This window comes from Meleagris gallopavo, chromosome 17 (assembly GCF_905368555.1).
Source record: "Meleagris gallopavo chromosome 17, MGAL_WU_HG_1.1, whole genome shotgun sequence".
In the NCBI taxonomy this organism is placed as follows: domain Eukaryota; kingdom Metazoa; phylum Chordata; class Aves; order Galliformes; family Phasianidae; genus Meleagris; species Meleagris gallopavo.
Window position 1 is genome coordinate 8,087,818 of NC_139420.1, and position 27,764 is coordinate 8,115,581.

A 27,764-nucleotide genomic window follows, 5' to 3' on the forward strand; every position below is an offset into this window, starting at 1 on the left:
TCTAGTCCGTGCCAGACTCTGGACTTTGGCTTCCATTAATGCCTCTTTATTGTCCTTTCCTTGTTTCCTGCAGCTCTGTTGCTGGAGCTTCTTTGCCCAGCTGACCTGGCATGAATGCATAACTCATCAAAATTACTTGCTGTTTCATCAGTAACCAACACAACATTTCAAAGCAAATAGCAAGAACTTCATGACAAACCAAAGAGAGTGTAAACACTAAGAGAGAGTGAAATGACATGTTGAAATATTACCTCAGGCTCCTCTTTCTCTACATATAGCCTGATTTTTCCCAAAGTGTCCAAAGAAAGCATCAGGAAAGATCTAGCCTGCAAGCTGAGATGACTACCTTTGCATGCAAGTTGGTATACGTTTCCTTTTTTCACCCCCACATAGAATTTTTGCAATACAGACTTTTTTTTCTTTCTGCTATTCTAAAGACCCACTGTGTAAATTAAGTACAGAAAGTTAAATCAATCTGAATCAAATGCATTTAAAATAATAGTATGAAATCATATTTGAGAGATATCAAATATGTTGCAAGGAAATATTTTTAAAAAGCAAAGAAAACTGGATTTGAGAGCACTTTTCTATTTAATGCCTGATGTATGACAAAGACAAACCAAGGGAGTTCAGAGCAGAGCAAGAAAACAAGACTGCATGATTTGACAGATGGAGGATGACCAGGAGATGGAAAATATCCTCCTCAATAAAGGAGTTAGAAATAACAAGGTACCTAAGGAATCCAATAAAAGAATAACCAAGTAATGGTGTTATAATACAGAACTGGGATAACAGTCAGAAATTTGCTGCAGATGCAAACTTTGTACTTAGAAAGGGATTTACTGCTTTTTTTTTTGCTCCTGGTGAGTCTCATGCTGATATGTGGCATTTTTTGTAAGCATGGAGCATGGGTCTAGTGGTAGAGACCACAATTCTCACTTCTTCCTAGTGCTTTGATAAGCGCAAGATAAATAGATAAGACTGTCATCATTTAATGTATGAATGTGCCAAATACCAAATGTATTCAGAACTAATTCCTCTGAAGCCAGCAATGATGCGACATGGATAAATTTGGTGCTCACTGAAAGAACGGCATTCATCTGATTAGAAATCAGCCTGTAAATGTTTGCCAGTTATGGCTCAGCATTGCCTTTGAATACGATTTGTTCCAGAGATAAAAGTGCAGCACCATATCGTCATTGCTGTTCAGAAAGCACTGGGACACCCAGTAACAGAGAGCAGGGAGTGGGAGGGATGGGGTACGCATGTAGCACAGCACTACACTGGGGCTATTCTTAAGCCTATCAGATATATTTCTAAAACAGAGTGAATAACTATGAAACCAGGAATGCCCTCCAAACTCCAAATGTTTATGTTGTCTCAGCCAAGCTACTGAACAAAATATTCACTTAGGAGAGATAACAAATGGGAAAGGAGGAGGAGGAGGAACAAATACGAGGAAAGTGTGCGCATGATGCTTGCACGTTGTACCATGCTCCCACAGCTAGTGATTCTATGCAGATTAAGTTGACAAAGCTGAAGACAGAAGCACTGAGGTGTAAAACCCGTTCTGGGAGACAGATACAAGCTTCGTTTCTCCTTTCTACAAATGTCTCACTGTCCTGTGCTTTAGCTGCTGTGGTCTTTCACTCCACTACCTTCAAGCGATCCCACAGGCAGAACAGGACATCTGCGGGCATGTTTGAACAGCTTTCTATGCTGATTTTTCTTCCTACCAGAAAATGAGCTGCAAACTCTTCCTCCTGGCTTTTGTCCTGGGCATTGGTGGAACTTTCCAGTATGGGTTGCAGATCTCCATTATCAACTCTCCTGCCGAGGTAAGCACAGACAGCTCAGCGATTGAGTCCCAGCATGGATTTCACTGTCCTCATGCATTCCTGCCTCTATCTGTAATCACTAAGGTCTTTCCTTACGCACTCAAAACTAGACTTTTTGTGGTTGCCTGATTCTCAGAGCAGCTGCCATTGCTCTTGTGTATCATTGTTTCTAACTTCTGACTGATGCCACGGTACCGGGAAAGGGGAAGATGAGGGCAATCCAGAGCCAGGTGTTTTTCCATTACTGACTTGGATTGTTCACAAGAAACTCTCCTGTCCACAAGGTTCCTGGATTTCTTTGTTCCAGGTCCTTGGCTATGCACACCAGTTCTGTGTGAACGCCTGTAAGGCAAAACAGGACAGGGAAGGAGTGGAGCTCTGGAGCTCAGGTCAGCGCTCATACCTGCAGCTGAAAAAGGAGGGGTGTTTGTCAGCTCAAATAGTGCTGAGGACATTGAGCTTATAGTGTCACCACACTGGAAACCCTTATCCTGAAAGAGGACACTGTGAGGTTATCAACAGTAGGTTAGAGAGACCCCAGAATGATACACACTAGGAGACAAATCCTGACCTCACTGAAGGCAATTTAAGTCAAACCTAGACTTTATCCAAAGCAGCAGGCAGGATGCAGAAAGTAAACAAGAGGAACAAGTGGGAATGACGGGGAATACTCTATAACAAATCATGCTCTAGCATGTGGACAGAAGATCATCTTGCCCTTCTCTTAATGGCATTTGCTGTTGATATTTAGTATTGATATTTACTATGATTTATTACACTATGTTTCTAAAACGTGGACTCTGCTTATGTTAGTGGAAAAATTCCTTCTTGTTTTACTGGGGTTTAGATTTCAGCAGGGTATTGACTGAAATGTATCAGAAAAGATAAATAGGTAGGAAAAAGAAATTTAAAAAAAAGGTACAATGATCAGAAAACATGTTGATTGAGTCCATTGTTTTCTTTTTTTCTCTTAAAGTACATCAAAAGTTTCATACGTGAGACCTGGCTGAAGAGATATGGATCTTCTCCCAGTGAAGAGATAATTACTTTGTTGTGGTCTTTCGTTGTGTCCATTTACACCATTGGTGGGCTCCTGGGCTCCATGTCTGTCAGATACATGTCTGTTAAATTTGGAAGGTAGGAATAATGATTGCATTAGTTTGTTTCCACCTATACCTGCAAGCACAAGTGATTACGTCTTGCTGAAGACACATGCTGGTAAAGATGTCCTGTGAGCAGTCCAGGGACACTTCATATGAAAGATCATTGAAGAAACAGAATAGCAAAAACTGCCAATGATCACAAGGAGAATACCGTTCCTTGTAAATTCCAAAGCCAATCCAGACCAGAGAAATCATCTGGAGAGTACATGCCTTTTAAAAATGAATTCACAGAAAGCATCTCACAAAACATGTTCTTCAAGGTAGATATTAGCTCCAACAGATTACATGCAAGAAGTGCTGTGGGCATCAAAAGCTCCAACTAACGTTTCAGTTCAGGACATTTTCCAATTTCCCATTTACTTCACTGCAGCTGATCTCAGTCTCTAACCAATGTACAAGCTGCATCACTTCCGTCTGGCCAGGAATGACCCTGATTTAAATTAATTCCAGGAAGAAGTCCATGCTGCTTGCCAACATCCCTGCTCTGTTGAGCGCAACTCTCATGGCACTCAGTCGGCTGTCTGGGTCCTTTGAGATGATCATCATTGGGAGATTATTTGCTGGAGTGTGTGCAGGTAAACTTGCATTCCTGTGTTATTAAAAAGCCTGGGAGAGCAGTGGCTGAGGGTGACAAGGTTTTACCTTGTGCCTGATTACCGAGTGCATTTTTTTATTAAGTAAGAAAACACAAACATCAATAAATTCACTGTATATGACAGGCCAATTTCTCATTCGCATCCAGTCCGTATGAGAAGTACTGCCCTGTCTGACGGTCATTTGTCGCTGAAGGTTTAGGTCTGAATATCCATATCATGTATGCGGGGGAATGCGCCCCACAGAAGCTGCGTGGGGTGATTGCCATAACTGCTTCCACTGCCATCGCCGTGGGAAAGTTTGCAGGATTTGCTCTGGGTCTCAGGTAAGAGCTATTTCATTTCTTCTGTTATTAAAATTTATGCATACGTCAATTCATCTCTACGGATAAGCAAATCAACAACTTTTCTTAGGTGTGCTGAAGTGTGCAAACAGACCAAATTGTCTCATCACAAATTCTCAACTGAATGAAAAACAGAAATCATATAAATGGTTAAGACTGAAGAATTATGCTGCTTCCTAGCAAACACAGATCAAAATGCAGACAGTTTAATCCTTTTGTTTCAGAGAAGTCCTGGGAGTAGAAGCACTATGGCCCGTTCTCATGGCAGCAAACGCAATTCCTGCCCTCATTCAGCTGCTCACCCTCCCCTTCTTCCCAGACTCTCCCCGCTACCTGCTCATCGACAAAAAGGACAAGGAGGGTTGCATCAAAGGTAAGGAAATGGGTCACAAAGCATTCGTGCTCTTAGCAGTCAGAGCCTGGAAACTCTGCCTTCTGGCTCTGTGAAATGAATGGATGCTCTGTCCATATCTGTGAGTATTCCAGGTCTTCAGTGACCCTAGTAGCAGCTGCTAACATAAACAGAGAAACAGCCATTATGGCTCTTATGGGTGTGAAGTGAGAGAACTCTTTGGCTGTATATTTAATCATAGGAATTGTTTTTCCTTGTTTCTGTTTTGGTGTGTGCAGTAGAACTGTACCTTCAGCAGGAGGGAATTCGGGGGAAAAAAAATTTAAGCCTCTCCAATATGGAAATACTGTAAACACCTGCTGGTCATGATTGAAATTTATAGGTAAAAATAGATAGGAATGAATTGTATTTGGGTATAAGCTGAACCCAGATCTCTAGGAAGTTCAGACAAGCAAAGAGCCTGATGTGTTTATAAGACACTCTGTAGGGCAGGAAGGAATCCTCAGCATTCATGTGTGCTGGTGAGCTTGGGCCCAGAGTCATCTTCTCTTCCTCCTCTCCCTGCAGCTGTGAAGCAGCTCTGGGGGGACGGTGACCACATGGCCGAAGTGGATGACATGATTGCAGAGCAAGAAGCCATCCGTGGGGAGAAATCTAAGAGTGTTTGTGATCTTGTTCGTGACAAATCTGTCCGTTGGCAGTTCATCACTCTCTTTCTTGTCTCTTCATGCATGCAGTTAATTGGAGTCAATGTGGTACGCATGCTACTTTTCTCTGCTTTGTACACTGTTCACAGTTCCTTGGCAAGAAGTGTTCTGCAGCGAGTAAAATGCTAATTGGAGCAGTGCTGTAAGGTGGGAAGTTGTTAGCATTTGTTATAAATCATTCCCATGGAAGTTTGGGAGCTAAGATAAGTTGAGAACTGTGGTTTAGCAAGGGTTACAATGCTAAAGTGAAATTCTTATGTGTTAGGAATACTTACATTCTGAAAAATGGTGACTATCAGAATCACAGCAAAGTTTTAAAGATGATACACAATGTTTATTTAAGCCAATTGCTTAGTAAGTACTGTCAAAACTTGTATGTGCTCTGTGTCCTGCACATGAGACACTAAAACTTGTGAAAGGATGCTGGATGGAATTACAACCTGTAACATGAGACAAAAGCTAGTGCTAAAAGTAAGAAGAAAAAGGTAAGTATATCTTTGTTACTGAGTTAGAAGCAGAGCTGCTAGTAAAAGCTCATCTGCACAAATGAGCCTCATAAAAATGATGAGGAGTCATTGCCAAAATCAAGAACGTTTTCTCTTTACTTAAGCCCTAATTAGTTGTTATCTGCCAAAAAAGGCAGAAGCTGGTGTACACCTGATCATATGGGTGCAACCTTCACACGTTTCTATTCTTTCCAGGTTTACTTTTATGCATACAACGTCTTCTTAAAAGTTGGACTCTCCCCTGCCCAAACCCGCTATGTCTCCCTGGGAGTTGGGATCACTGAGATCCTCACCACAGCTCTGTGTGTAAGTGGATCTTCAGCTGAATTTCATTCTGCTGCAGTGCCTGTTTCATTTCAACCTTTAGAAACTACTGCAAATGGAGATCCAGCAATCATCTCCCTTCAGCGAACCAACAGGAATACTTTGTACTGATCACACAGCACCATCTCACTTGCCAGTAGGACAAGGAGGGGACACTTCTATGGGCCAGCTCCCTGCAGATCCCCTGCCTGGCTGCTGAAGGCAGCTGCTGAGCAGCTTGTCCACTCCTGTGAGACCTGTCCTGAGCGCTGATAGCAGGTGCTCCTGTTTGCAGGGCTTCCTTGTGGACCGTGCTGGGAGGAAGGCACTGCTCTGGAAAACCCACACTGCTATGGCCTTGGCCTTAGGACTTCTCACTGTCACGCTTGCTCTACAGGTAAGACCTCACTTATGTATCTGAGCCAAGTGTCACATCTTCGTGTTCTGTTACGTGGCAAACATCAATACCACTTTTTCCCTTTCCCCAAAAAACTTTTTAGCTGAAGTAGAAGTATTGTTGCAGCTAACCATAATACTAACAGTGGTCTGTTTCCAGCCATGTACATGCAGATTAAAGTCAATAGCTTTCTGCAGATATGATCACTGCCAACACTGTCTCCTTGAGAAGTGTGTGGAAGTTGAGGACACAGATGTATGTGATACTGTGTAATAATGAACACCGACCCTGTTTCTAATAGATTTGATTTTTGTTTCTCATCATAGGATTCTTTCTCCTGGATACCATATTGCTCCGCTGCACTCATTTTTATCTTCATCATGAGCTTCGGTCTTGGGCCAGGTTGGTGTTTTATACTGGAATGTTTTCATATACCCTGGCTTCCTCACAGCAACTCTTAGGAGAGGCATAGCTGTCATACAGCATGAATCCTTGCCCTTCAGTGAGGGGTAGATGTTCCCAGTCCTAGAGCACTCCATACTGTGGTAGGAGTTAGAGCTTCCTTTCATATTGCGTTCCTACTTGTCTTTCTCCTGAAGAACCAAGCAGCATTTCAAACATGCCTGGGTCAGATAAAACCATCAATTTCTACAGCCAGATGAAGTGTGAGTTACAGAAACATCTGGCAAAATTTCTGATTTCTTTCTTTTTTCTCCAACATTTTTTCAGCTGGAGTATTATGCCCCCTACCCACAGAAATATTTATTCAATCATACAGACCAGCCGCTTATGCTTTTAATGGTGCTACAAACTGGATCCAGCTCTTCTTTCTTGGACTTTTGTTCCCTTTCATTGTGGTAAGCAAAGCAAGGTGTTTTGAAATTTTCAGTTTGGAGGTTAGATTTTTCCAGATCTTTGTGCAACAGACAACCAGGATTAACCATAGTTTGGATGGCCTTTTGCTTTTTATCTAGAGGTGTAATGAAAGTGTAATAGAACCACAAAATGCTGCTAACTGTACACAGAATAACACTGGAAAACGTGGAAAGGGCAGCAGGGACACCGACACAATCAGAAATCATCTGAATGTCACGAGGGGCTCCCTTCCTTTCCCTCCTTGCCTGTAGAATGCATCTCCTTTAGGGTTAATGTGAAAATGGATCCACCTGTACTTCTTCCAGAGATTTCACCCAGCGCTAAGAAGCAGCAGGGAATCTGAAGCCTGTGCAGTCTGGGAACTGTGCAAGGAGGGACAGAGCTAACACACATTGGGAAGGATGGAGCAGAAAGGAAGAGTGACTGAAATGCAGCTCAGCACCTCTGTGAATTGTCAAGTAGTGAGATTCAACATCTGCTGATCATACAGCTTCTCTCCTTACCGCAGGAACAGAGAATTAGTTCACCTTAACCCTCAGTGCTGGTCCAAAAGTGGCAGCAAGCAGGATTTACATCAACTAAATCCCTGGCCAAGTGTTTCAGTGAATACAAAAATAGGAACACCATATCATAAGAAAAAGATTTTTAGATCTATTTCTATGAACTTATTTTCCCTCTTATTTCTATGAACTTATTTTCCCTCTTTCTTTTCCCACAGGAAGGCCTTGGTAGTTTTTGTTTCATCATTTTCCTGGCATACTGTCTGTCCATGGCTATCTTTGTCTACCTGGTAGTGCCGGAGACCAAAGGAAAGACCATGCTGCAGATCATGGAGGAGTTCAACCGCCTGAACTACCGCAGAAAGAAGGGACAGGCAGCCCTACACCAGAATAACTGCTCACTGACAACTGTTACTAGACTTTAGTAACAAACTCCACTCCTTATTCTGTTCTTTTATTACTATGGGCCCAGAAGCCTCACTAAACAAAAAAGATTCTATTGTTCCCAGACAGTACAAATGTGTATTAAAAAAGTAGTGGCCTGCTGTGCAGGGTGCAGGATGACCTTGGTGGGTCTCTCCAACTGCTGAGATATGAACTGAATTAAATGCTCAAGGAAGGAAGGAAGGAAGAAGGGAAGGAAGGGGGTGAAGGGGAGGGGAGAGGGGAGGAAGGCGGAAGGAAGGAAGGAAGGAAGGAAGGAAGGAAGGAAGGAAGGAAGGAAGGAAGGAAGGAAGGAAGGAAGGAAGGAAGGAAGGAAGGAAGGAAGGAAGGGAGAATATCTTCACTCTCTGCAAGTTAACATCTGTGTAAACTGAAAACACAGGATCAGCTATTTTTTCTATCAAAACCAGGACTCCTGTATTGCTGGAAGTGTGAGTGTGGAAGGCTCAGACATACAGCATACTTGTGAAAAGGAAGAAAACTAAGACAGAGGCTTTCACATCAAAATTACTTGCTACTTGCTACTATTTACAAGATGGTGCTGCTGAGCTTTCAAGAGAAGAAATTCCAGACGAAGTGTTTTGCTCTTTGAACCTGTGGAGGAAGAGTACCATTCCTGTCAGAGGATATAATTGCTACACAGTGTTTTCCCCTCTTACAATTAGACTTGAGAGCAAGCATGCAGTTCTGGGTCAACTAGGACTTTCTTGAGATGCTTGTGACCAGGTTTCTGTGAGCTGCAGGATTCTTTTAATCTTTTTTTTTTTTTTTTTTCTTTTTGGAGGGAAATCATTGCTACATCTGAATGAGAAAAGTGTAAAGGAGTAAAGGAAACACTATGTAGAGAAGCATCCAACATAACCTGCCATCTCTAGCCAAACTTCTTATTTTGCAATCAGGTACATTATTTAGATTTCTGAGATTCTTCTACTTGGACATACAAGGATAGACCACCACTGAAAGGAAGCATGAGCGAAGAAAGCAGAACTGCAGGAAAGCCTAAGTAGGCTAATCCGCTGTGGGCTAGGTTCTCCTACACCATTAGCAATGACGTTGGAGCATGCCTTCAGCCTGGAGTTGTCTCATGTCAGAGAGAAGGAACACTGAGTTTCAATGGGATTCAGTTCCCACATCTCTGGTATTGATGAAACAGAGTGGTGCCTCTGCTAGAGAGCCCAACCTGTGTCTGAGCATTTGCTCATCTCTCTAGGTCTCTAAATACTCCAATTCGCACTACAAAGTATGGGAAAAGGGCCTCACTTTTTCTATTCACTGCTATAAAACGTGAAACACTTTTGCTTGTTGTACTTTGCAGTTTACTGACAAGAAAATAAAAATGCAGCAACTTGGCAAACACATCCCACTGATCACGACGGTGTTTGGCTTTCACTGATTAAAGAGTCAGGGCCAGAGGAATGCCAATCTCTGGGATTGTTTTATCAGGAGGAGCTTTTATTCTGGAAATGAAACCTCCACCACTGGCTGTTGCAGATGCTGTACAATGCAATAAAATTTGCAAAAGGATCTAAATGTTGAGAAGTAGTTTCTTTTGCAGGCCTAATCTGCTGTTTGATCATCACACCACCCTCTAGCAATATCTGTAGCAGTGCCAGGAGCTAATACAAAAGCAGTGGCCTTCACAGCTGTATTAGGTTTACATGACAAGCTTTTGATAGCAGGGGGGCTGCAGGAGTGGCCCCTGTGAGCCCAGAAGCTGCCCCAAGTTAAAAAAGAGCCAGTCAGCTGGCTCCAAAAGGGACCTGCTGCTGGCCAGAGCAGTGACACTGAGCAATGCAGATGATGCCTTTCTACCAGTAGATTTAAGAAGGGTAAAAATGCTGCACAACAGCAGCTGGGAGAGAGGAGTGAGAAAATATGACAGAAACAGAACTGCAGCCATCAAGGTCAGTGCAGAAGGAGAGCAGGAGGTGCGCCAGATGCTGAGCAGAAGTTCCCTACAGCCCAGCAGAGGCCCTTGGTGGAGCAGGAGGTCTGGGGGAGCTGCTGCCTGTATCTTTGAAGAGAAAGTATTAGGTAATGTCTTAATGTCTGGTATTTCTCAGCCTTACTGGTTTGCAGCAAGGAATGTTTTTGTGTTCTAAAAGAGACTAAAAACTCACTTCCTCATATCCACCTTTCTACAGTGTGATCTTGCTCACCATGCCTGACTTTTTCCCTTCTTCCCCCCTACTAATAAGTACTGTCAGTATGAGGGGAAGCGTGGTTAATTATTAATGATGCCTTAAACTAGCATGTATGGTGAATAAAGGTTAAATGAGTATTTGTGAATCAGCAGTGTATCCATTTGATTTCTAGGATCACAGAAGTATATCAAGTCTGGAACGAGCACTAATCTTAAGTGAAAAGGCTCATTCCTTCCTCTTCCACAGGAAAATGAAAAGGAGCTACTGGATATTGAAGTCTTGCTTTTTCTATATTAAAGCACTGAACAAACATGAGGGACAGATAGAAATGACAATTGCATGAAGATTTCAGGAAGAAATATAGACAGTGAGAGAAAGAAGGACAAGGCTCTGCTGGGGACAGTTAGTTCGGCCATATGCTGTAATCTGGCCGCAAACAGGGTTTTTTAAACCTCCTCCAGAAAGTTCCAGCCACGTGTGCTTCTTCTTCCAGCAGCCAAGCCTCCCACCCTCAGCTCAAAGAACAAGGCCCCATTTCCCCTCCGATTCATTCAGATTCATCTGTTCCCTGCCTGTGACTTCACTCTTCAGTGCCTGAACTCTGGCATGTGACTCTACCACATTTGCTGTTAGTCTGGTAAAATCCTCCTGAGAGGGAAAGGGACCTGCAAGGACAGCACAGCATGAAAAGGTCTGAAAACTGAGATACCACATCCAGATTTGACAAAGGAAGTTATAAGGAAAGTAAAGTGTGAAAAATAGCAAAAGAAAACAGTAATGATTTCAAAACCAGCTTTTAGTGTGCCCTGGCAGGAAGCAAGATACACTGCACTGTTTGAGTATTTAGTTAAACCTTTCTGCCACCAGACTTGAGGACAGCAAAAGTTCACAGGAGCTCAGAAAGGAACTCTATGACTACATGGAAGGAACAAACATAAAGTCACCATCCTGACCACAAAGTCCCAGAGCTGTTCATCACTGAAGCCTGGGAGATGCATGGGTAAAGACTCACTGCACACGTGTCCAGATCTTCTGCTTCTGCCTATAAATGCTGTTTGTGACTGCCAGACCTGGGATACTCTGCTGGGTACAGTCCTGGTGTGATGTAGGAGGTACATCTGCATCCCTTCCAGCAGGGGATCGGAGAGGCCAGTGGGCAGCTGTGCCATCTGACTGCACTTCTCTGTGGCAGCAAAAATCATCGGCTGAAGGAGGGCACTGTGAATGTGACTGGAATTTGAGAGGAAGAATTTGTAAGAAGCAAGAGAAAATCTAAATAAAGACAGAGAGTCAGGCAGTAATAATGGAAGAGAAAGGTGGATTCTGGGGTTTTACAAGTGAGAACATTTGAGGAGCCCATGCTAAGAGGTGAAGGAACAAAATGCGTAACTACAGCTGATGTGAAAGTAATGAAGATCTCATGATGTGGAAAGAAGAATTCAGCTTAAATTCTTCCAGTGTACTGATGTGCTACAAGACTCCCAGGCAGAAGGTGTGGAGACACAGAGTGATTGGGATGTCAGCATAACACAGCAGGCTCGGTGCTGCTGAGCTCCCAGTCACTGTCGGGGAAAAGGCAAACTTTGGGATGGATGCAGCCCTTCCACCGTGCTCCTGTCTCCTTTAAAGCCACAGCCTCCCCTTCCCACCTCTTCTCAAGGTGCTACCAATGCATTGCTAAATGTGGAGCTGTATTTAGTGTAGAATATAAGTAGAAACCTAAGGAAGAAAGTCTTTTGTTCAAAACAATCTTTTCAAAGTGAAATTTTTTCTTAAAATCAACTCCCAAACCAGAACAGAATGAGTTCCCTGCTTTGGCACACGCCAGGCCATGTCCACTGTTACAAATCAGAAATAGAGAGGTTTCTGTGTAGTTCTGGAAAAAGCAAGACCATCTGGGTGTTAGCAAGGACCAAGGCTCCTCCTCCATGCCAATATTCAAATACTTTATGTCCTGCACTGGGAAATTGTTCAAATCACTTTCACTGACTGAAAATCTTACAGCATGCAGGAAACCAGGCAGCACGGCCCAGCTGCTGTACTAAGTGGGTTAACTTTGTAATAGAGTGGAGAGGAGGAAATCCCTGCCTGGAGAACCTGCTGTCCTGAAGGAAAGACGCCAACACCTGATCCCCACCAAGCAGAAACCCACATTTGTTTTAGCAATGCAGGTAAAGGGGAGCACTTCCAATACAAAGATAAACATTTACTAATGTTGTAATCAATGTGGCATATCTGAGTCTTGGAATTATTAAACCAGCAAGAAGAGATCCTGGCCAGTGATGGAGGAGGACATAATTCACTAGAAGCCACGTAGTTAGAATTTAACTTCGGTGCTATGATCCCAACTTGTTATAATCTAGGCATAGGAAACATATCGCTCATCCGACAGACTTGACAAGGGCTCCAGAGCAGGCAGGTATTCAAGGGGAAATGGCTGGTTTCCTCTCAGAGCTGGTGAGTATCCAACATCTTGTCTTCTAGCCCAGTCACTGACAGCAGCAGAATCTTTGAAGATTGCAGGATAGGGATCAAGCAGTCTTTACTGTAACAGAAAAGAACAGAGTACATGCTGGGGACAACACTGACTCAGCAATAATACTGACTCCACAGCATGTGCAGAAAATGTATTGCAAATACAAAAGTGAGGTTTAAGAGAGGATGTGGGAAACCAAGAAAGAGGAAAACAGGGAAAACATTATAGAAAAGAAGAAAAAGAAAAAACATTCTATTGCCATGCACTCTCAAAGACATTTGCGGATATTCATCTGCTTAGAGTATGACCTAATTAAATGTCTGAAAACATACATCCTTGTGAAGAGTGCTCTGAAATTCAGGGTACATCATGGACAGTATAGGAGTCATTCAAGTAGGAGCTCTGAAAATGCAGATTCCTATGGGGATAATATATACTTTTTTTTTAAATAAGAGTTTTAAGAGAACAAACTTGATCAGTCCCAGGAAACAGGTGAACAAAGTGTCTGAGAATCAAAGGAAAAAAGGAAATCATGAAAGTTGTAGTCGTACCAGTATAAAAGCAAACACAAGCTGCTGATAAAGGCTTTCATGGATTTTTATGATTTATCACTTCTATTATTTTTATGATTAAAATTGTGTGGCTGGCAAAACTAAAGGAATTATAGACTGCATCTTTCCAGGCTGTTAATGTTCAGGAAATGATTTTTTTTTTTATGCTTTTGTTTTTCTTTGATTGGTTTTGGTTTTGTTTTGTGATGATGATGATTAAGGCTTTTTAATCATAGAAATGGAAAGATGTAAGATCTCATGAATTAACTCATGGTTCTGTAAGCCTTGCTGAGGTCAGGAACTTTGGATGTCTTTTATCATCTTTGACAGGTTCAATACCGCAAGCTTTTCCTGATGATTTTAGTGCTAGGAATTGGTGGAACCCACTTAGGTGGCTTTCAGATGTCTGTGATCAATTATACTTCTCCGGTAAGCAAACCTTTCATAAAATCATATTTGTAACTGTTTGTTTTCTTTGTTTGTTTGTTTGTTTTGGTTTGTTTTGGCTTGGTTTTGGTTTCTGTAATTGGTTTTTATTTGTTTGTTTGTTTGGTTGTTTGTTTATTGTGTTTATATTTTGAAGATGCTCTAAATTTCCTCTTACATGCTACTATATGAGTTTATTCCCAGCTCCTTCCCAACCTTTACTGTCCAGTATCAAAGCACAAAGTAAGTATAAGTGTTAGGAGCTGTACTGCTAAGACAGCTTCCCACTGAGTGTTAGAAAGGCTGAGAAAACTGGAAAACATGCAGTATACCTGCTGTGATCTATAGTTGAGTGGAGGGACTATGGAAAATAAAGTAGCAGCTATTTTCAGCATCAGTACAGTAACACCTTTCCTTCCTTAGCAGACTCCATTGCTCACAGGGCTAATGACCAAGCAGCTTCTTACAGCCAACATATGAACAGGCAATAAAGTGTATTTTAGTGGGTTTGTGGCTAATATAGATACTAATTTGCAAACAAAAGCCCTACATCCTTGATTTTAATAATAACTATTAATTTAATTTTATTTTTTAAGTTGTAAACATAAAGAAGAATCACTGTGATTAGTGTCTCAGAGGAATAAAAACTTTTTTTTCTGTCCCAGTACATTCAGAAGTTTATCAATGAAACCTGGCTGGAGCGATATGGTTCAGCGCTGCATCAAGAGACCCTCACGTTATTCTGGTCCTTCATTGTGTCTATATACTGCATAGGGGGAATGATAGGGTCTCTATGCAGTGGGTACCTGACTGCAAAATATGGAAAGTAAGTATATTTCCCAGCATTTCACTAATGCTGCCACAAGGGAGGCAATTAAACCTCATTCACCTAGCACGACGACTGTCAGAATTTTCACTGCCCCCTCTTGGTGCAGTGTTAGCTCTGCTAACACATGATCTACACCTGGTACACTAGAGAGATGAGAACATGTGACTGTTTCTGATTCCATTTTCACTGGGATTTGTGCCATACAATTTCTATATTTTTGCTGAAATGTTAGTGAAGAATCAGTCTCTGAAATGTCTTTACTGAGCAATAATGCCCTAGGGAGCCTGACAACACTTTGATTGCAGCTCTTACAAAAACATGCAGGTTCATTCATCTGTAAGAACAGTCACAGTTTCATCAGAGGCAAGCAGGTTGATACACCACATTCAGAACCATCTTTTCGAGTGTGACCATAAAGGACAAAGCCAAAACTCTCTAGGTGAGGGTGGACAGTGAATCTAGGTCTCCATACAGCTGGATTTGCCTAGTTCAGGTGACAACCTCAGTGTTCAGGATGAGAGTCTGACCCAAAGGAAAAAAGTGAAGAAGACCATTCCTTATCAGTCTCTGCCTTGCAGGAATTTCTTTCAGTAGCACAGAAAAGAGAAGCCTAACTTCTCCCTTTCCACCCTCTCGGGAGGACATCACGCCTTTTAATAATCAGATATTGTTGCCCAATAAGCAATGGAGTTAAAATGATCACGGCTTAGTCTATAAATCCAGAACAGGCAGAAAATAGTTAATGATGAGGAAGAAAATATGGATCATACCAACATGTTGTTTGCTGTTGTAGGAAGAAATGTCTGCTCATCAATGATGTGGTCCTAATAATAGCCACACTGAACACTGGCTTCAGTAGGAGAGCCAGATCCTTTGAGATGATCCTGATTGGGCGCTTCCTCGAGGGCATCTGTTCTGGTAGGACTCCCCACTACTCCATGTTAACGTGAATTCTTAGGGGTGGATACAGAAATCTTCCTGCTAGGAGTACCCAGGCATGCACAGTAACCCCAGTGGAACAAGGAACAGATTGGAAAAAGGTAAGAAGATCACATCTCATGTTGAGGCAGCAGACTGCTCAAGCCTATTGCAAAGTGCAGTGTGTTCAGTGGGCAGGGACAGTATAGGGGTGAGCTGTCCTTTGCCTTCAAGAGCTCTTACTGAGGAAGATATCAGATGGATTAGCTAAGTAGGATGTACGTTTTTACAGTACTCACTGTGGAGCAGATGAAATGAAAAGGGACTCTCTCTTATTTTCTGTAGCTTCAGTTCTCCTTTGTCTTCTTTTTAGGAGTATATATGAATGCCCATATTCAGTATGCAGGAGAGATCTCACCTAAGAAGTTGCGTGGCTTTGTAAATGTGACCTCCTCTGTGTTTCTTGCACTAGGAAAAGCTGTAGCAAGAGTTCTTGGATTACGGTACTTGTGCTGTTCCTTCTGGTCCTATTTTTTATTTGTCTTCTGTGTGTCAGGAAAGTCCAGTCCTAGAAACAGACACACACAGAAGCTGGGGTTGTACTTTGCTTAACTATTGCTGCCAAAAAGGAAACGTCTACCCCATGCCAGTCACTGAGGTTCCTTTGTCAGTCACTGAGGAGAGGAAGACATTTCTCTTGAGGAAGGATTAAATCCATCTTTGAAGGTGCAGTCTCTCTGCTGAAGTTAAGAACAATTTATATATATTGAATATACATACTTTATACTAATATATATACTTTTAAGCTTAATAGGTCCCTGAGACCTGAGATTGTCTCTGCTGATTTCTTGATATCCTCAAGCAGAATTACTGTATTTGTTCAGAGATCTGTTGTGAGAATACTCAAACTCCACTGATGTTTAGAAGAAAACCTTCAAATTATGAGACAAATCTCAGTCTTGCAGTAGAACTGAGATATCAGGCTTTTTTCCTTTCCCTAGTCTAAATATATTTTATTTCAATTTATTCTTTACAGTTATATGTATATCTAGTTTGCTAGCCTAGGATCCAGAAAATACCAAACTAGTTATAAAAAGTAATTCTACTGGACTATAAATCCACTCTTGTATGCCTCCACAGAGATCTTTTAGGAACTGAAGACATGTGGAATGTGCTACTGTCCTTTTCTGGGTTTGTGGCATTGATCCAACTGCTCTTTTTGCCCTTCTTTCCTGAGTCTCCTCCATATCTCTTTCTGCAAAAAGGAGACAAGGATGGTTGCTTGAAAGGTAAGGTAAAATTTTAGAGTCTCAGCAGGTTCCAGTAAGTAACGTTCTAGTTCTTTTCTCAATGACTGATGAATCAAGGCATGGACTCTACTGTAAGTGATCAGTACATCAGATGATGGGAGAATATGCTTCATTCTGTCCCTTCTGTAGCCATGAAGCAACTCTGGGGAGAAGAGAATTATCACACAGAATTTGATGACATCATGAAGGAAAAGGCTATAACAAAAGGCACCAAAATAATGAATGTCATAGAGGTGCTGAAAGAACCATCTGTGCATCCACAACTGTGTACCATGCTCCTGCTTCTACTGAGTCTACAGCTCTGTGGCCTGAGTGCAGTTAAGTATAGCCTATATCCAACCAAATTACTGTGATTCCAACTTGTCACTTTCCTCTGGATCTGTGTAACATGCAGAGCCTGCCTCTGTCTGTGAAGCTCTGTTGTATCACCACCAGTATTCTTCATACCTTTAAGGGAACTTCGAAGCTGGGAATACAAAAGATCCAGTTAAGCAGAAATTCCTGCAACAGTGCTGTTGCTTTCATTCTTTTGGTTATACCTCCAAATATTCTGTATGAGAAACAGTTATAAATACACTAAAGATTTCTGCTGTCCACAGATTTTCTTTGACCTTTAAGAAGCAGATGAGCTATTGCCATTCGGCTTCCATTCCATTTCATAATGCAAATTTATTCATTAAGATATTTCCTGTCACTTGTTCATGCATATAAGGTGGCTGAGCCAGTACAGCCCAAGCTAATAGGCTTTCCCCTAGAGTCATTTCTGTCACTTGCCTGTGAGTCTCTCTATGTAAGCTGTACGATATTGCTGGACTGTGACATTGCTGGACTCTGTTCATTGCATTGCCTGGCAATGTGGGCAGAGAAGTTATTTCTGTCCACTGTTGATAGGGAAAAGGTGCTCAGAACAGCAGGAGCTTTGCAGCTGAGCACCTTCAGAATAACTGCAAAAAGGCCACAGAATAAACTATTACATCACCTCCAATAAGCCCCAGTTTTATACTATTGCTATTGCAGTGATGACAAATCTAGGTCTACATGATTAAGGATGAGAAGGTACCACACCCATTGACTTTGATTCATTTTTAAAATGCTTCTTATTTCCCAGATCACTTTCTACACATCGGAAATTTTTCAGACAGCCAACCTCCATGAAAGCATAATCCCATATGTAGCTCTAGGAGTTGCAGTCTGTGAGCTCATTTCCATCATCTTTTGTGTAAGTCAGATCATGCTGGGACTTTAAGACTGACTTGAGTCTATTCTTCCTCATGTGATTTAAGTCTATACTTCCTTACTTCCTTATCTTCACTTAGTGAGTTTAAGATTTTTCCTGTGGCAGCACATAAATCTGTAAAGTGGTCGTTACTGTCTCTGCCAAATTTCTTCCCATCTTTTACCTATTCCTTCCCATCTTCAGTCTTCATAATTTCTTATAAAATCCTTCTCTTATTCATAAAAATATAAATAAAATATCATTTAAAGATAAATATGCATGCCTACTTCCTTTCATTGACATATCTAATTATTTATTTGAATGGAATCATAACATGCTTCCATTGATTACAGTGTTTATGAAAAAGTTGCTGCAATGTTTGGGCAGCAAGAATAATTCATGGCATTAGAGAGACCAGAAGGAACTCCATAAAATAACTAACTTGCTACTAACATGATTTGTGTTTTCTTAAGTAAAGAGAACTGAAGAAGAATGTCTAAACTATTAGAAGGCTCACAGCCACTTCACTTGGCCATGTCCCCAGTGATATATGGGTTTTTTTTTTTTGCTTCTCAGAGCTCCATTATCGATCGTTTTGGACGCCGGATACTCCTGTGGGGTGGTTATTTGTTGATGGCACTGGTACTGGTGTTGCTTGAAACAAGCCTTCTACTGAGTGTAAGCAAATGTCTCTCTAGGGGTGGACCTGCATCAGAAATCTTTGTGCAGGACAGCACATAGTCAGCCTTAGTTCTGACATCCAAAAGAGCAGGTCAGAATATCTTCTGAACACAAACTTACAGCCCCTCTTGCAAGGCCTATATCTCTGTCATGTCTTGTATTTCATCTTCTTTAATCAATTTTTCAAACAGCCAGCAAAAAATATATTGTAAAACCATTGGTCAGGCATAGTTTCTTCCAACTCTCTACCTGCCTGATCTCTCCAAGCCTCTCCTGCGTCATTTGCTGCCCCTTAAATCCCTAGATAACATCTCTGTTGTCGCCTTTCCTGGTTGCTATCCCCTGCACCCTGTGACAAGCAGTGTGTACTTCCTACCACTACCAGTTTCCAGCCTTGATGCACACAATCCAGCTGCACACACAGTGCAGCTCTCTGGCTATCCCCAGGATGGGTGGTGGAAAGGAGTGAGGAACCCAGTGGCACAGCTCTGATATTGCCAGCGTTTAGCACTTAGCATTTCAATCTTTGTCTCAGTCCACAAACTATTCACTCCTCTCTGTTTCACACTATCTTCTGATTCACAAGTTTTAAACACTTCTCTGAAGCTGTCTAACTTCTCTGACAGTTAGGTTGAATCAGTTTTCCCCATGCTATAACTAGCTTGGAAATTCATTCCTTATTTTTTTCAGAGCAGGGTACAGTCCAACTCACTTCTTTAGGTATGACACTGCAGGATACTTTTGGCCTTCTGCTGCATTCATAACACAAATATCAGTAGTTCTAGAAAGAATCTGTTCCTCAGCATTGTGGGCTTTTTCATCAACATCTCCCCTCCAATGTGTTTGGATCAGCTGTGATCTGAAATTGTCATTGTCATCCTTCCTTCTGCCTTTGCCTAGGATCGATTCCTCTGGATGCGTTACTGCAATGTTATTCTTATCTTTTTATTCATCACTGCCTATGGAATAGGACCAGGTGAGTATAACAATATAAGCAGCAACAGCAAAACTTAGACCACAGGGGTACACACAGGCCATGGAATATACCAAATCAGCAGCTCAGTTTGAACTAATGGAAATGGAGGACCCCCAATTTACGATGAACTAATGACCCGAGGACCAATTTTTTGAACAAATGACTTCAAACAATTCAGACTCTGATGTATCAGGATTCTATTGCCTCTCACTGGATTACAGGTTCAAGGCAAAAAATTTGTGTTAAAAATCACTAAGATTTTTCTTTTTTGAGGATGTGAAAGCTGTTCCATGCATATGGGCTCCTCTAGTCCATTTTGCCCTAAAGCAGAGGTAACCTCTTCCAAAATATCAGTTTTCTCAATTCACCTGTAAAATTCAACTCCGTTAAAGAATGATATATGGTAGCATGCAGAGTCTGTCTCTTAGCATTACTCTGTCCTTTCTCATCCTCTCTTCATTTTTTTTTTTCTGAATCACTGATACCAATAATACCAGAACCAAATTTACAAGCTCTCTATTATGATTACACTCACTTGAAAGTAAACTTTACTCTGTGATTGACATGACTAACGACCACTTTGAGTTATGCAATCTTCAAAATCAAGTGCCAGCCTTTATTATTGTAAGGGCAATGTATGAGGAATTACAAATGTCTTTAAAACCTAACAGAATTGCCATGGTAGCAGAACCCAGTTAGCACCTGGAGAGAAATAGGTCATTAGAGCCATTCACCTCCATGTTTCATACATCCTACGTGGAGAGAAACTGCATTTCAGGGGTGTCCATCTCTCTCCATGGAGTGTAAGAGAAGTTGGTAGGAGAATTCTGATAGAGGTGGTTGTGCTGCCTAAATTTATGTGATCTCACAGTAGTCTGACTTTACTGGGGCATGTTTGATGAGTGACAACAATTTTTTCACTTTGAGGAGAGTCGTTAACCCAATCTCCACAAAACACACAGCAGTGTTTCTTATTGCTTTTTATGTTGTTGTCTTTTTTTCCCCAGCTGGAGCTGTTTCATCCGTCATGAATGAAATCTTCACCCTCTCAGCACGGTCCTCTGCATTTGTAATCAGTGGAATCATCATTTGGCTAGGCCTCACTTTCACTGGGATGATTTTCCCCTTTGCTGTTGTATGTAATTTGATTCAAATTTTCGACTCTTTCAATATAAACTGTTTTTCTAATCGGGTCTGGAGAGGAAGGAAGATTAAATTCTTGTAGATGACCAAAGCTGTGAATTTTAATTACCACTGGCATGTGGAGACCATTCATATAAAAAACTTATCTGGAGTTCTGATAACCTCTGCTGCCTTAAGAATAGACTGAAAAGATAAAATAAATGTATTCCTCATTACTTGGGGACAAGCCAACAATTTGGAAGAATCTATAGGGGCAAGTGTTGCCGGGGAAGTCGCTCATCTTACTCTATTTTTATCTCCAGATGGTTCTTGGTCCTTTTTGCTTCCTCATCTTTATTGCTGTGCTGGTAGTTTCGTCAGTTCTCATCTACCTGTTCGTCCCAGAAACAAAAGGGAAATCAACCTTTGAAATTACAGAAGAATTCAAAACACGCAGATATAAGAAGAAAAGGCATCAGACTGTGGAGAATAACGTGACTGAAGAAAAGATACACTGCACCAAGCTCTGACCAGCCACAATAAGCAACTTCCACTGACAAAAAGCTCTGTCTCAAAGTCAAACTGAGAGCTAAACCTTATCATGGACTTATCTCAATAAACTACAATCAAAAAAGCAACCCACAGATAGCTTGTCATTAATCCAAATAGTCCTATTTTTATTAATCTTTGCTTCTCGGTGCCTCCTTCCTATAACAGTTCTGTGGCAGGAAGACATTCACAGCCACAGCCACTTCCCAGGGCTGACATGTGGACAGCTGTGTGCAGTCAGAAGGATGTGGGCAGTGTTGAGAGCTGGGAGATGAGGGACTGGGAGCAAGGCGGGGAGTGAGGCATTTTGAAGAGCACTGAGAGAGCAGGCACTTGAAAAATTCAGCCCACTTTATAAATAAGTAACTGCTCAAGACAAGAAGCAGAAGCTGTGATAGTAAATATCTGCTTGCTCTGTACTGGATTAGGACACATTACACTCAACATCACATCAGCACATCAGCATGCAGTTCTGCACTTTGCCACTGCTGCTCTCCAGGAGCTGTTGATCCTGCTGACTGCTGCTGCATTTAACCACTTCTCTCTCCAAACTCTTCTACCTGTATCTAAAACTACAAATTATTTTTCCATTTTCTATCACTGGTACAAATGGTACACCATGCCTCCTGCTTAGGAGGACCATAAGTCCTGCCTCTCTGCAGCTTTACCATTCACATTGTGCTGGAACTCTGAATCAGTATTGAGCTTAGGGTGTTTTCTATTTAAAAATTTCAAATAATCTACTTCCTATTTCTGAAGGAATAGCCAGAGAAGAAACTCTGATAATAAGGCACATTCCAGCAACTAAAACCTAATTTAGATTTCATATTCCACCTGTTTTCACTCCCTGTATCAAAATAGAGAGTATTCATGCTACAAAACCTTATTTAGAGGGACCTCTCCTGTCAGTACATCGAAATATTTGATCTCTCTGTTTTAAGTCCTGTGTAATTGTTGTAAAAAACATCAGTCATATGAAATAAGAAATAATATGAAGTTAACATTAATCTCAGCCTCAGGCAGGTGATTACTTAAACAGAAGGTGCAGGAAAGAAATGACAGAAAAATTCCTCAATCTGAGGAATTCTCATTCCTCTGTCTGCCCAGGATCAGCCACCCTTTCCACAGAGGATGGAAAAGCTCCTCTCAGAAGTGCTGAGTACAACAGCTGGCAGAATTGGCTGTTAATATTAAGCTGTCAGAAGCTCCCAGGAAAAGAATTGAGAAGTTGCCTGTGGCAGTTACCATTCTTAAAGAAACCAAATAACCTTCCCAAAGCCCCAGACAAAGTTCACTCAGGGTTAGACTCCATGATCTTCCTGATTGTAATTGCAGCTTGAGGCTTCATTAACACTCCATGCATTATCTCGCTCAGCTGACTCCTCTCAAAACCTTGGTTCTAGTGTGCTTACCTTTGGAGAACCCACAGGTCCTGTCAGCTTTCAGAGGTGCCCTGGCAGACAGGGGTACTTTGCTGTTTCATACATCCCTCGTGGGTGGCAATCACTTCTTTTAGGAGATGCTGTTGTACCTACTTTCCCTCTTACACAGACATCTCCCCTCACTCTTATCTGGCCTTTATTGTCCCTTTTGCGTTCATTCAATGAATTCATCTCTGTTTCAGACATTTTTGCACCATCACACTTCTCATGTCTTTTCTGTACCTGAGTTGCATCTTTTCAGCAGTTTTGCTTTTCCTTGATATGATCTTCCCATATCACAGTATTTAAATCCCCAAAACTGCTCCTACTCCACCACAGTTAACTTTCTCCTGCATGTAGCCCTAGATGATGTAAAGGGAATAAAATGTAAAATTAGATGCCTCATGTTTTTAATGAATATACCACTGCAGTTCTCTTAATACTACAGCTTCTGGTCCACGTGTAACTGACCTGTTCCCTACAGCTAAGCCTTCTGTACACTTGAATAGAACATTACCTTCTGGTTGGCATCCATTGCAAACATGCTACCGTACAGAAGAAGTTGCTAAAGACTGCTGGACTGGATGCCACAATAATGTGTGAAGTTTTAATTTTACTTTACTTGGAGTAAAGAGTTGCAGGAAATCTATTTGCAACTGCAATATAAAGAAGTAAATAATGCTGATTACACTGCCCCTGTGCCTCCATGCCTCCAAAACACAAGCAAAGTGCTGCTTTCCAGAATGAAAAGGTCATCATGACCTTTTCATCCCTCTGTGGCAGTGCTTCTATACAACTTGCAGCTTTCCTAATGATGTTGTAAAGGGGAATTTCTAATGCCTAAGTTGTATGTTTGAAAATAAGCACAGCTTGAGACCAAAGGTGAATGCAAATATATTATGTTCTTCCATGCTGTTCTATTCACAGTTTACACAGATTTCACAATGAGATGCAATTGCAAATGGTAATACTTCTGAAATGCACTGCACAGACATGCCACAGAGTAGCTATCTAGATAGGCAAATGGAAAAATACAAGTTAGGATCAGTGTTCTCCATTGGCAATGCACCAGATCATTAGTGTAGTCTGCCGTGAAAACTTCCACTTTCATTTGTCAATTCCTTCTCTGTGATTTTACTCTCCTCCTTCTCCTATCTTCTTTTCAGGACTCCCAGACCCTTCAAGCAGAAAATGTGGCTTCAGCACACAGAGAGGAAAGAATCTCAATCAGTGTCACTGTGACTTTGTTGGTTCTTTTGCAGGAACAGGTGTCAGCAGCACAGCAGGAACACTGCAGAAAGACTGACTGCTTGTCCGTGCTGCACAGCTCAGTGCCATGTTCAGGTGGGAGCCTTGAGTCCCTCTGTCCCTCTCCTTATAGCTCCAGATAGGCTCACTCTGATTTAGCTCCACTGCCTCCTGCAAGAAACCAGTCTTTTTGGGGTAGTCTTGCTGGCTACCATCACTACTTCTTACCTTTCAATTCCAAGCATTCATTCTCCCAGGTTCTACAAAACCAATGTGCTAAACCCAAGAGCTGTCTCCCAAATGCTTGCTACTGCTGTACGTCTCACAGTTACTGATAAACCAGATAGTGTACGATTAACCACCAATATTAATGTTTGCATGTTGTTTTAACCCATGCCAAGGCCTCTCTCTTTCTCAGACTTCTGCAAGAAACAAATTATTTGTAACTACTCACTCTGCCTATCTTTTACTGAAAAGTAGTAGTAGCACACAGTACTTGACTGTCACAGGTAGAGTGATGGGGCTCTACAGAGATTCTGAAGGGACCAATGAGTGTACTTCCATTCAGTAAGTCTGAAGACTTCAATTCATTTACACAAGTATGAGGAAACCAGGAAATGTAACACTAGCATTGAGTATTTAATGCCATAGTAAGTCCCACAAATGTGATAGAATCATAATAAACCATGAAATAAAGGGGAAACTAGGAAATTCAAAATAGAACCAGCCAACATGCTCTGTCCATCTTCATGACTGTTCCTTTTCATAAGGGCCACCAAATCCATCTTTGGGGGAATCTTCAATCAGACACCTAGATCATCAGCTACTGGGAATGAAGGATGTTTCAGCTGGACAGGATTCCTTGTTTTGGAATGCTTTTCCCGTTTATCATGGTAAGTGACTAACCACTAATGTTAGTGACTAGTCACTAATGTTTTCAATATGATTCCACACACCAGATGATGATACAATTAATTGTTTACATTCTTTCATCAGTATTGCAGCAGTTAGATTTCTAATTAATGAAATTATGATCAATGATTCAAGGAGAATCAAATGAAAACATCCTTATTTATCTTTCTCTGGTTTATTTCCAGGAAAACCTCTATTCTTCCTGCTTCCTTATTTTTGCTGAGATCTTCATCTACCTCCTCCTTTCAGAGATGAAGGGTACAATTATGAAAATAACAGAAGAATTTGCTATTTTACATTTTAGGACGAGATTTCATTCCATTACAGGAAGTACTTGTGAGGAATGTACCACCTACATTAGCTTGAGCTGGTCAGTAGAAGAGCTATGTTTTTAGTACAGTCAGTAAGGACTTTAATGTTTGGAGAATTCAAGATGAAACAAAGGCAAAATATTTGTTTGCTATTATTGGAAAAGATTTGAATACTCCTTCACAGACACAAGTGGAATCTTCATCAATGGAAGACACTCTCATCACCAAAAAACGTGATAGAAGTTAGTACCTAATAAGTGATCATGACATAAAATATGAGCTACTCTAAATTTATAGATTTCACTTAGGAAATGTTTTGTTCCTAAAAGTTTTCTTTAGCTCCGTGATTTTGTTTGTCAGAATTTCATTTTGAGTTTTTAATTATAGCAAACCTAAAGTATCAAACCTAACCTAGGATAAACTGCTGGGCTGCTCTCAGAGGACACTGGGAGGACAATGTATTGTAAATAGGGTTTCTTCTTCATGGAATTTTAAAAAAAAGTCAGGCCTGATTATTTAGGTGAAAGTAGAAATGAGTCAGTCAGCTTTGCATTCCTGATACAACAGAGCAGTTTTGTTGAGTCACAAGGTATACAATTATCACAGCCACAGTTACTCATTTGGTATTCTGACTTGTAACCTGCTTCCTACCACTGTGAGCAGTTCTCTAGGAGCTGGACAATTGCGCTGTGCAGTGTAACCACCTGAGCCAGCATACATGGAGAGAACAGGAGGAGGGAGCTGGCAGAATGTTGTGGTCATCTGTAAAGTTTGCTAGTTTCCAACTGCTATTAATTCCTTTAGGAAAACTGCAGTACTGAACAACTATAAAGAAACACAAATGCAAAGGACAACAGCAGAGTGCAATAAAGGCGTTACATGCACAGGGCACAAGGAGAAGCCAAGAGCCTGTCCTTGTTGGACTTATTCTTTAGAAAGGAACAGTAAAGTCTCCCGACCATGCTGTCTCTTAAAATTGCTGATAAAATGAAACAGTACTATTCTATAAAATCAAGTGTAGCTCAGAAATTCCAGAAAGACCCCAAAATGTCAGAGAAATGTTATTGTGAATTAGTGAAATTGCTGCTACTTGAGATCCTCAGCAATTATTTTGCAAGGAGAGTAGGAATAACATAGAAAACCCTACACTTTGATATTGAATTTGAATTGAGAAAATGTATGTATGCAATAAGCAGGAAATATTACAATTTTAAAACAATTTCAAAAATGAATTAATAACTATGCTGCTACTGTTTTTGTACAGTCAAAATGCTACTATTGTTTTCAAGAGAAAACACAAAAATGCTAAATCATTCTAAATGCTATTGCAAGCCAGGAAAAACAGCTTTGCTATGCATTGTATAGGAATACTTGCAATTACACAAGTAACTAAGGTTTTATTATTAACATCTATTCTCGTTTCTTTAGACTTGCTGCATTTGCTGTAAAATCCTCTGTCAATAATTCTGTGTTTTATGAACTAGAAGTTCAGAGCTTAGGAATTTACTGATGGCTCCAGCATAACCCCATTGTCACATCCACACCCAGCCCAAACCTTGGCAGTGGAGGAATGTCCCCTGGCATGACTTAGAGAAAGCAGAAGACACTGAAAGCAGGAATAGCACAGGACATCAGACATACAATAGCCCCAGGCAAACCTCTTTCTTCCAAATGTGGTCTGTAGAAGGAGACAAGTGAAGCCACAGTTCAGGTTTCACATCACCAATGTGGAGCCTCTAGGAGCCAAAGGTGACTTTCCAATGGATCAACAGATGCAGCACTGGATTTGGAGCTGTTCTGTGTGTGTTATGGTCAGAGCTGAAGCCTGAAGGATGAAGAACCCAGCTGTGCCACCCTACCTCGTTAAGGAGTATTTACTCACTTTGATTACTCTCATAAGGAAGTGGATTTTAGTAACTGCCTAGTTTGGCATGGAGCCTTCAGGAAGAGACACTCTATTCCAAAAGCCTCTGCCAGGGCACAACATCTCCTGGTGCCTTCTCACCATCCCTGGCCAACAGTCTCATAACCACAAGACAAGAAATATTCTTCCTTGGGACAATCTAAATGGTACACAAGTCAGAACAGCTGAATTAAGATTTGAAATGTGCTACTTCTATCTCAAGCCCAATGGAGAACTGTGTGTTTGAGAATTTGCCTATTTTTTTCATCTAATAAAGGCTATTTACTATACCAATGAATCTGAAACAGAATAAAAAATCTTTAGTGCTTAATAAATACCAATACCTAAATATTTTGCTAATTACTTTTCCCATTGAGCAGATTATAGTGGCTGTTGCTCAGCTTTTATCAATGAAATAAAGTATTTTACTGGTCTTGGAAAACTACTTGGATTTTTTTTTTTCCTGAGCTCTCCTTTCTCTTTCCAAAGGCTAGCTACAAACTTCCTCTGTTTTGAAACTTTCCCCCTGCAGACTGGACCAGATGCAATTATTTCCTGAAATATTTAATCCAGTACTGTTAACTTTGTCCAGCTGAAGTAAATATAAGTGAGCAAAGACAAAATAGTAAAAATTTAACCCTGCTCCCTGCAGCCAAATGCCTACTGCTGTAGCAGCAGGAATGAGACAGACACAGAAGCCAGTGATGACACAGACACTCAGTGCACTGGACAACCAGCTCCTGAGCTG

The 27,764-nt window shown here is 41.2% G+C and overlaps 2 protein-coding genes and 1 long non-coding RNA gene across 4 annotated transcripts; 2 read left to right on the plus strand and 1 right to left on the minus strand.

Moving 5' to 3' along the window:
* The first annotated feature begins 1,716 nt into the window (after positions 1-1,716).
* Positions 1,717-9,547, plus strand: LOC146543187 (solute carrier family 2, facilitated glucose transporter member 11-like). Its single transcript, XM_085238774.1, has 11 exons — positions 1,717-1,838; positions 2,815-2,975; positions 3,452-3,576; positions 3,791-3,920; positions 4,163-4,311; positions 4,858-5,045; positions 5,699-5,809; positions 6,102-6,203; positions 6,530-6,605; positions 6,933-7,060; positions 7,798-9,547. Exons 1-11 carry the CDS (start codon positions 1,743-1,745, stop codon positions 8,002-8,004), a joined length of 1,473 nt encoding a protein of 490 aa, XP_085094900.1. The 5' UTR covers positions 1,717-1,742; the 3' UTR covers positions 8,005-9,547.
* Positions 8,761-26,761, minus strand: LOC146543188 (uncharacterized). The gene is made up of 3 exons (XR_014887073.1): positions 24,119-26,761; positions 15,667-15,935; positions 8,761-12,712 (listed from the first exon to the last, which is right to left on the minus strand). It is a non-coding gene; the product is annotated as an uncharacterized LOC146543188 (long non-coding RNA).
* Positions 12,543-21,310, plus strand: LOC104913560 (solute carrier family 2, facilitated glucose transporter member 11-like). Of its 2 annotated transcripts, XM_085238772.1 has the most exons (13): positions 12,543-12,624; positions 13,525-13,623; positions 14,286-14,446; positions 15,243-15,367; positions 15,741-15,870; positions 16,508-16,656; positions 16,807-16,994; positions 17,786-17,896; positions 18,470-18,569; positions 19,270-19,352; positions 19,475-19,550; positions 20,558-20,685; positions 20,996-21,310. In XM_085238772.1, the coding sequence occupies exons 1-13, from the start codon at positions 12,601-12,603 to the stop codon at positions 21,200-21,202; spliced, it is 1,581 nt and encodes a 526-aa protein (XP_085094898.1). In that variant the 5' UTR covers positions 12,543-12,600; the 3' UTR covers positions 21,203-21,310. The 2 variants fall into 2 exon arrangements, with proteins under 2 accessions (XP_085094898.1, XP_085094897.1); XM_085238771.1 differs by lacking the exon at positions 19,270-19,352 and having other exon boundaries at positions 18,470-18,571.
* Positions 26,762-27,764: the final 1,003 nt, after the last annotated feature.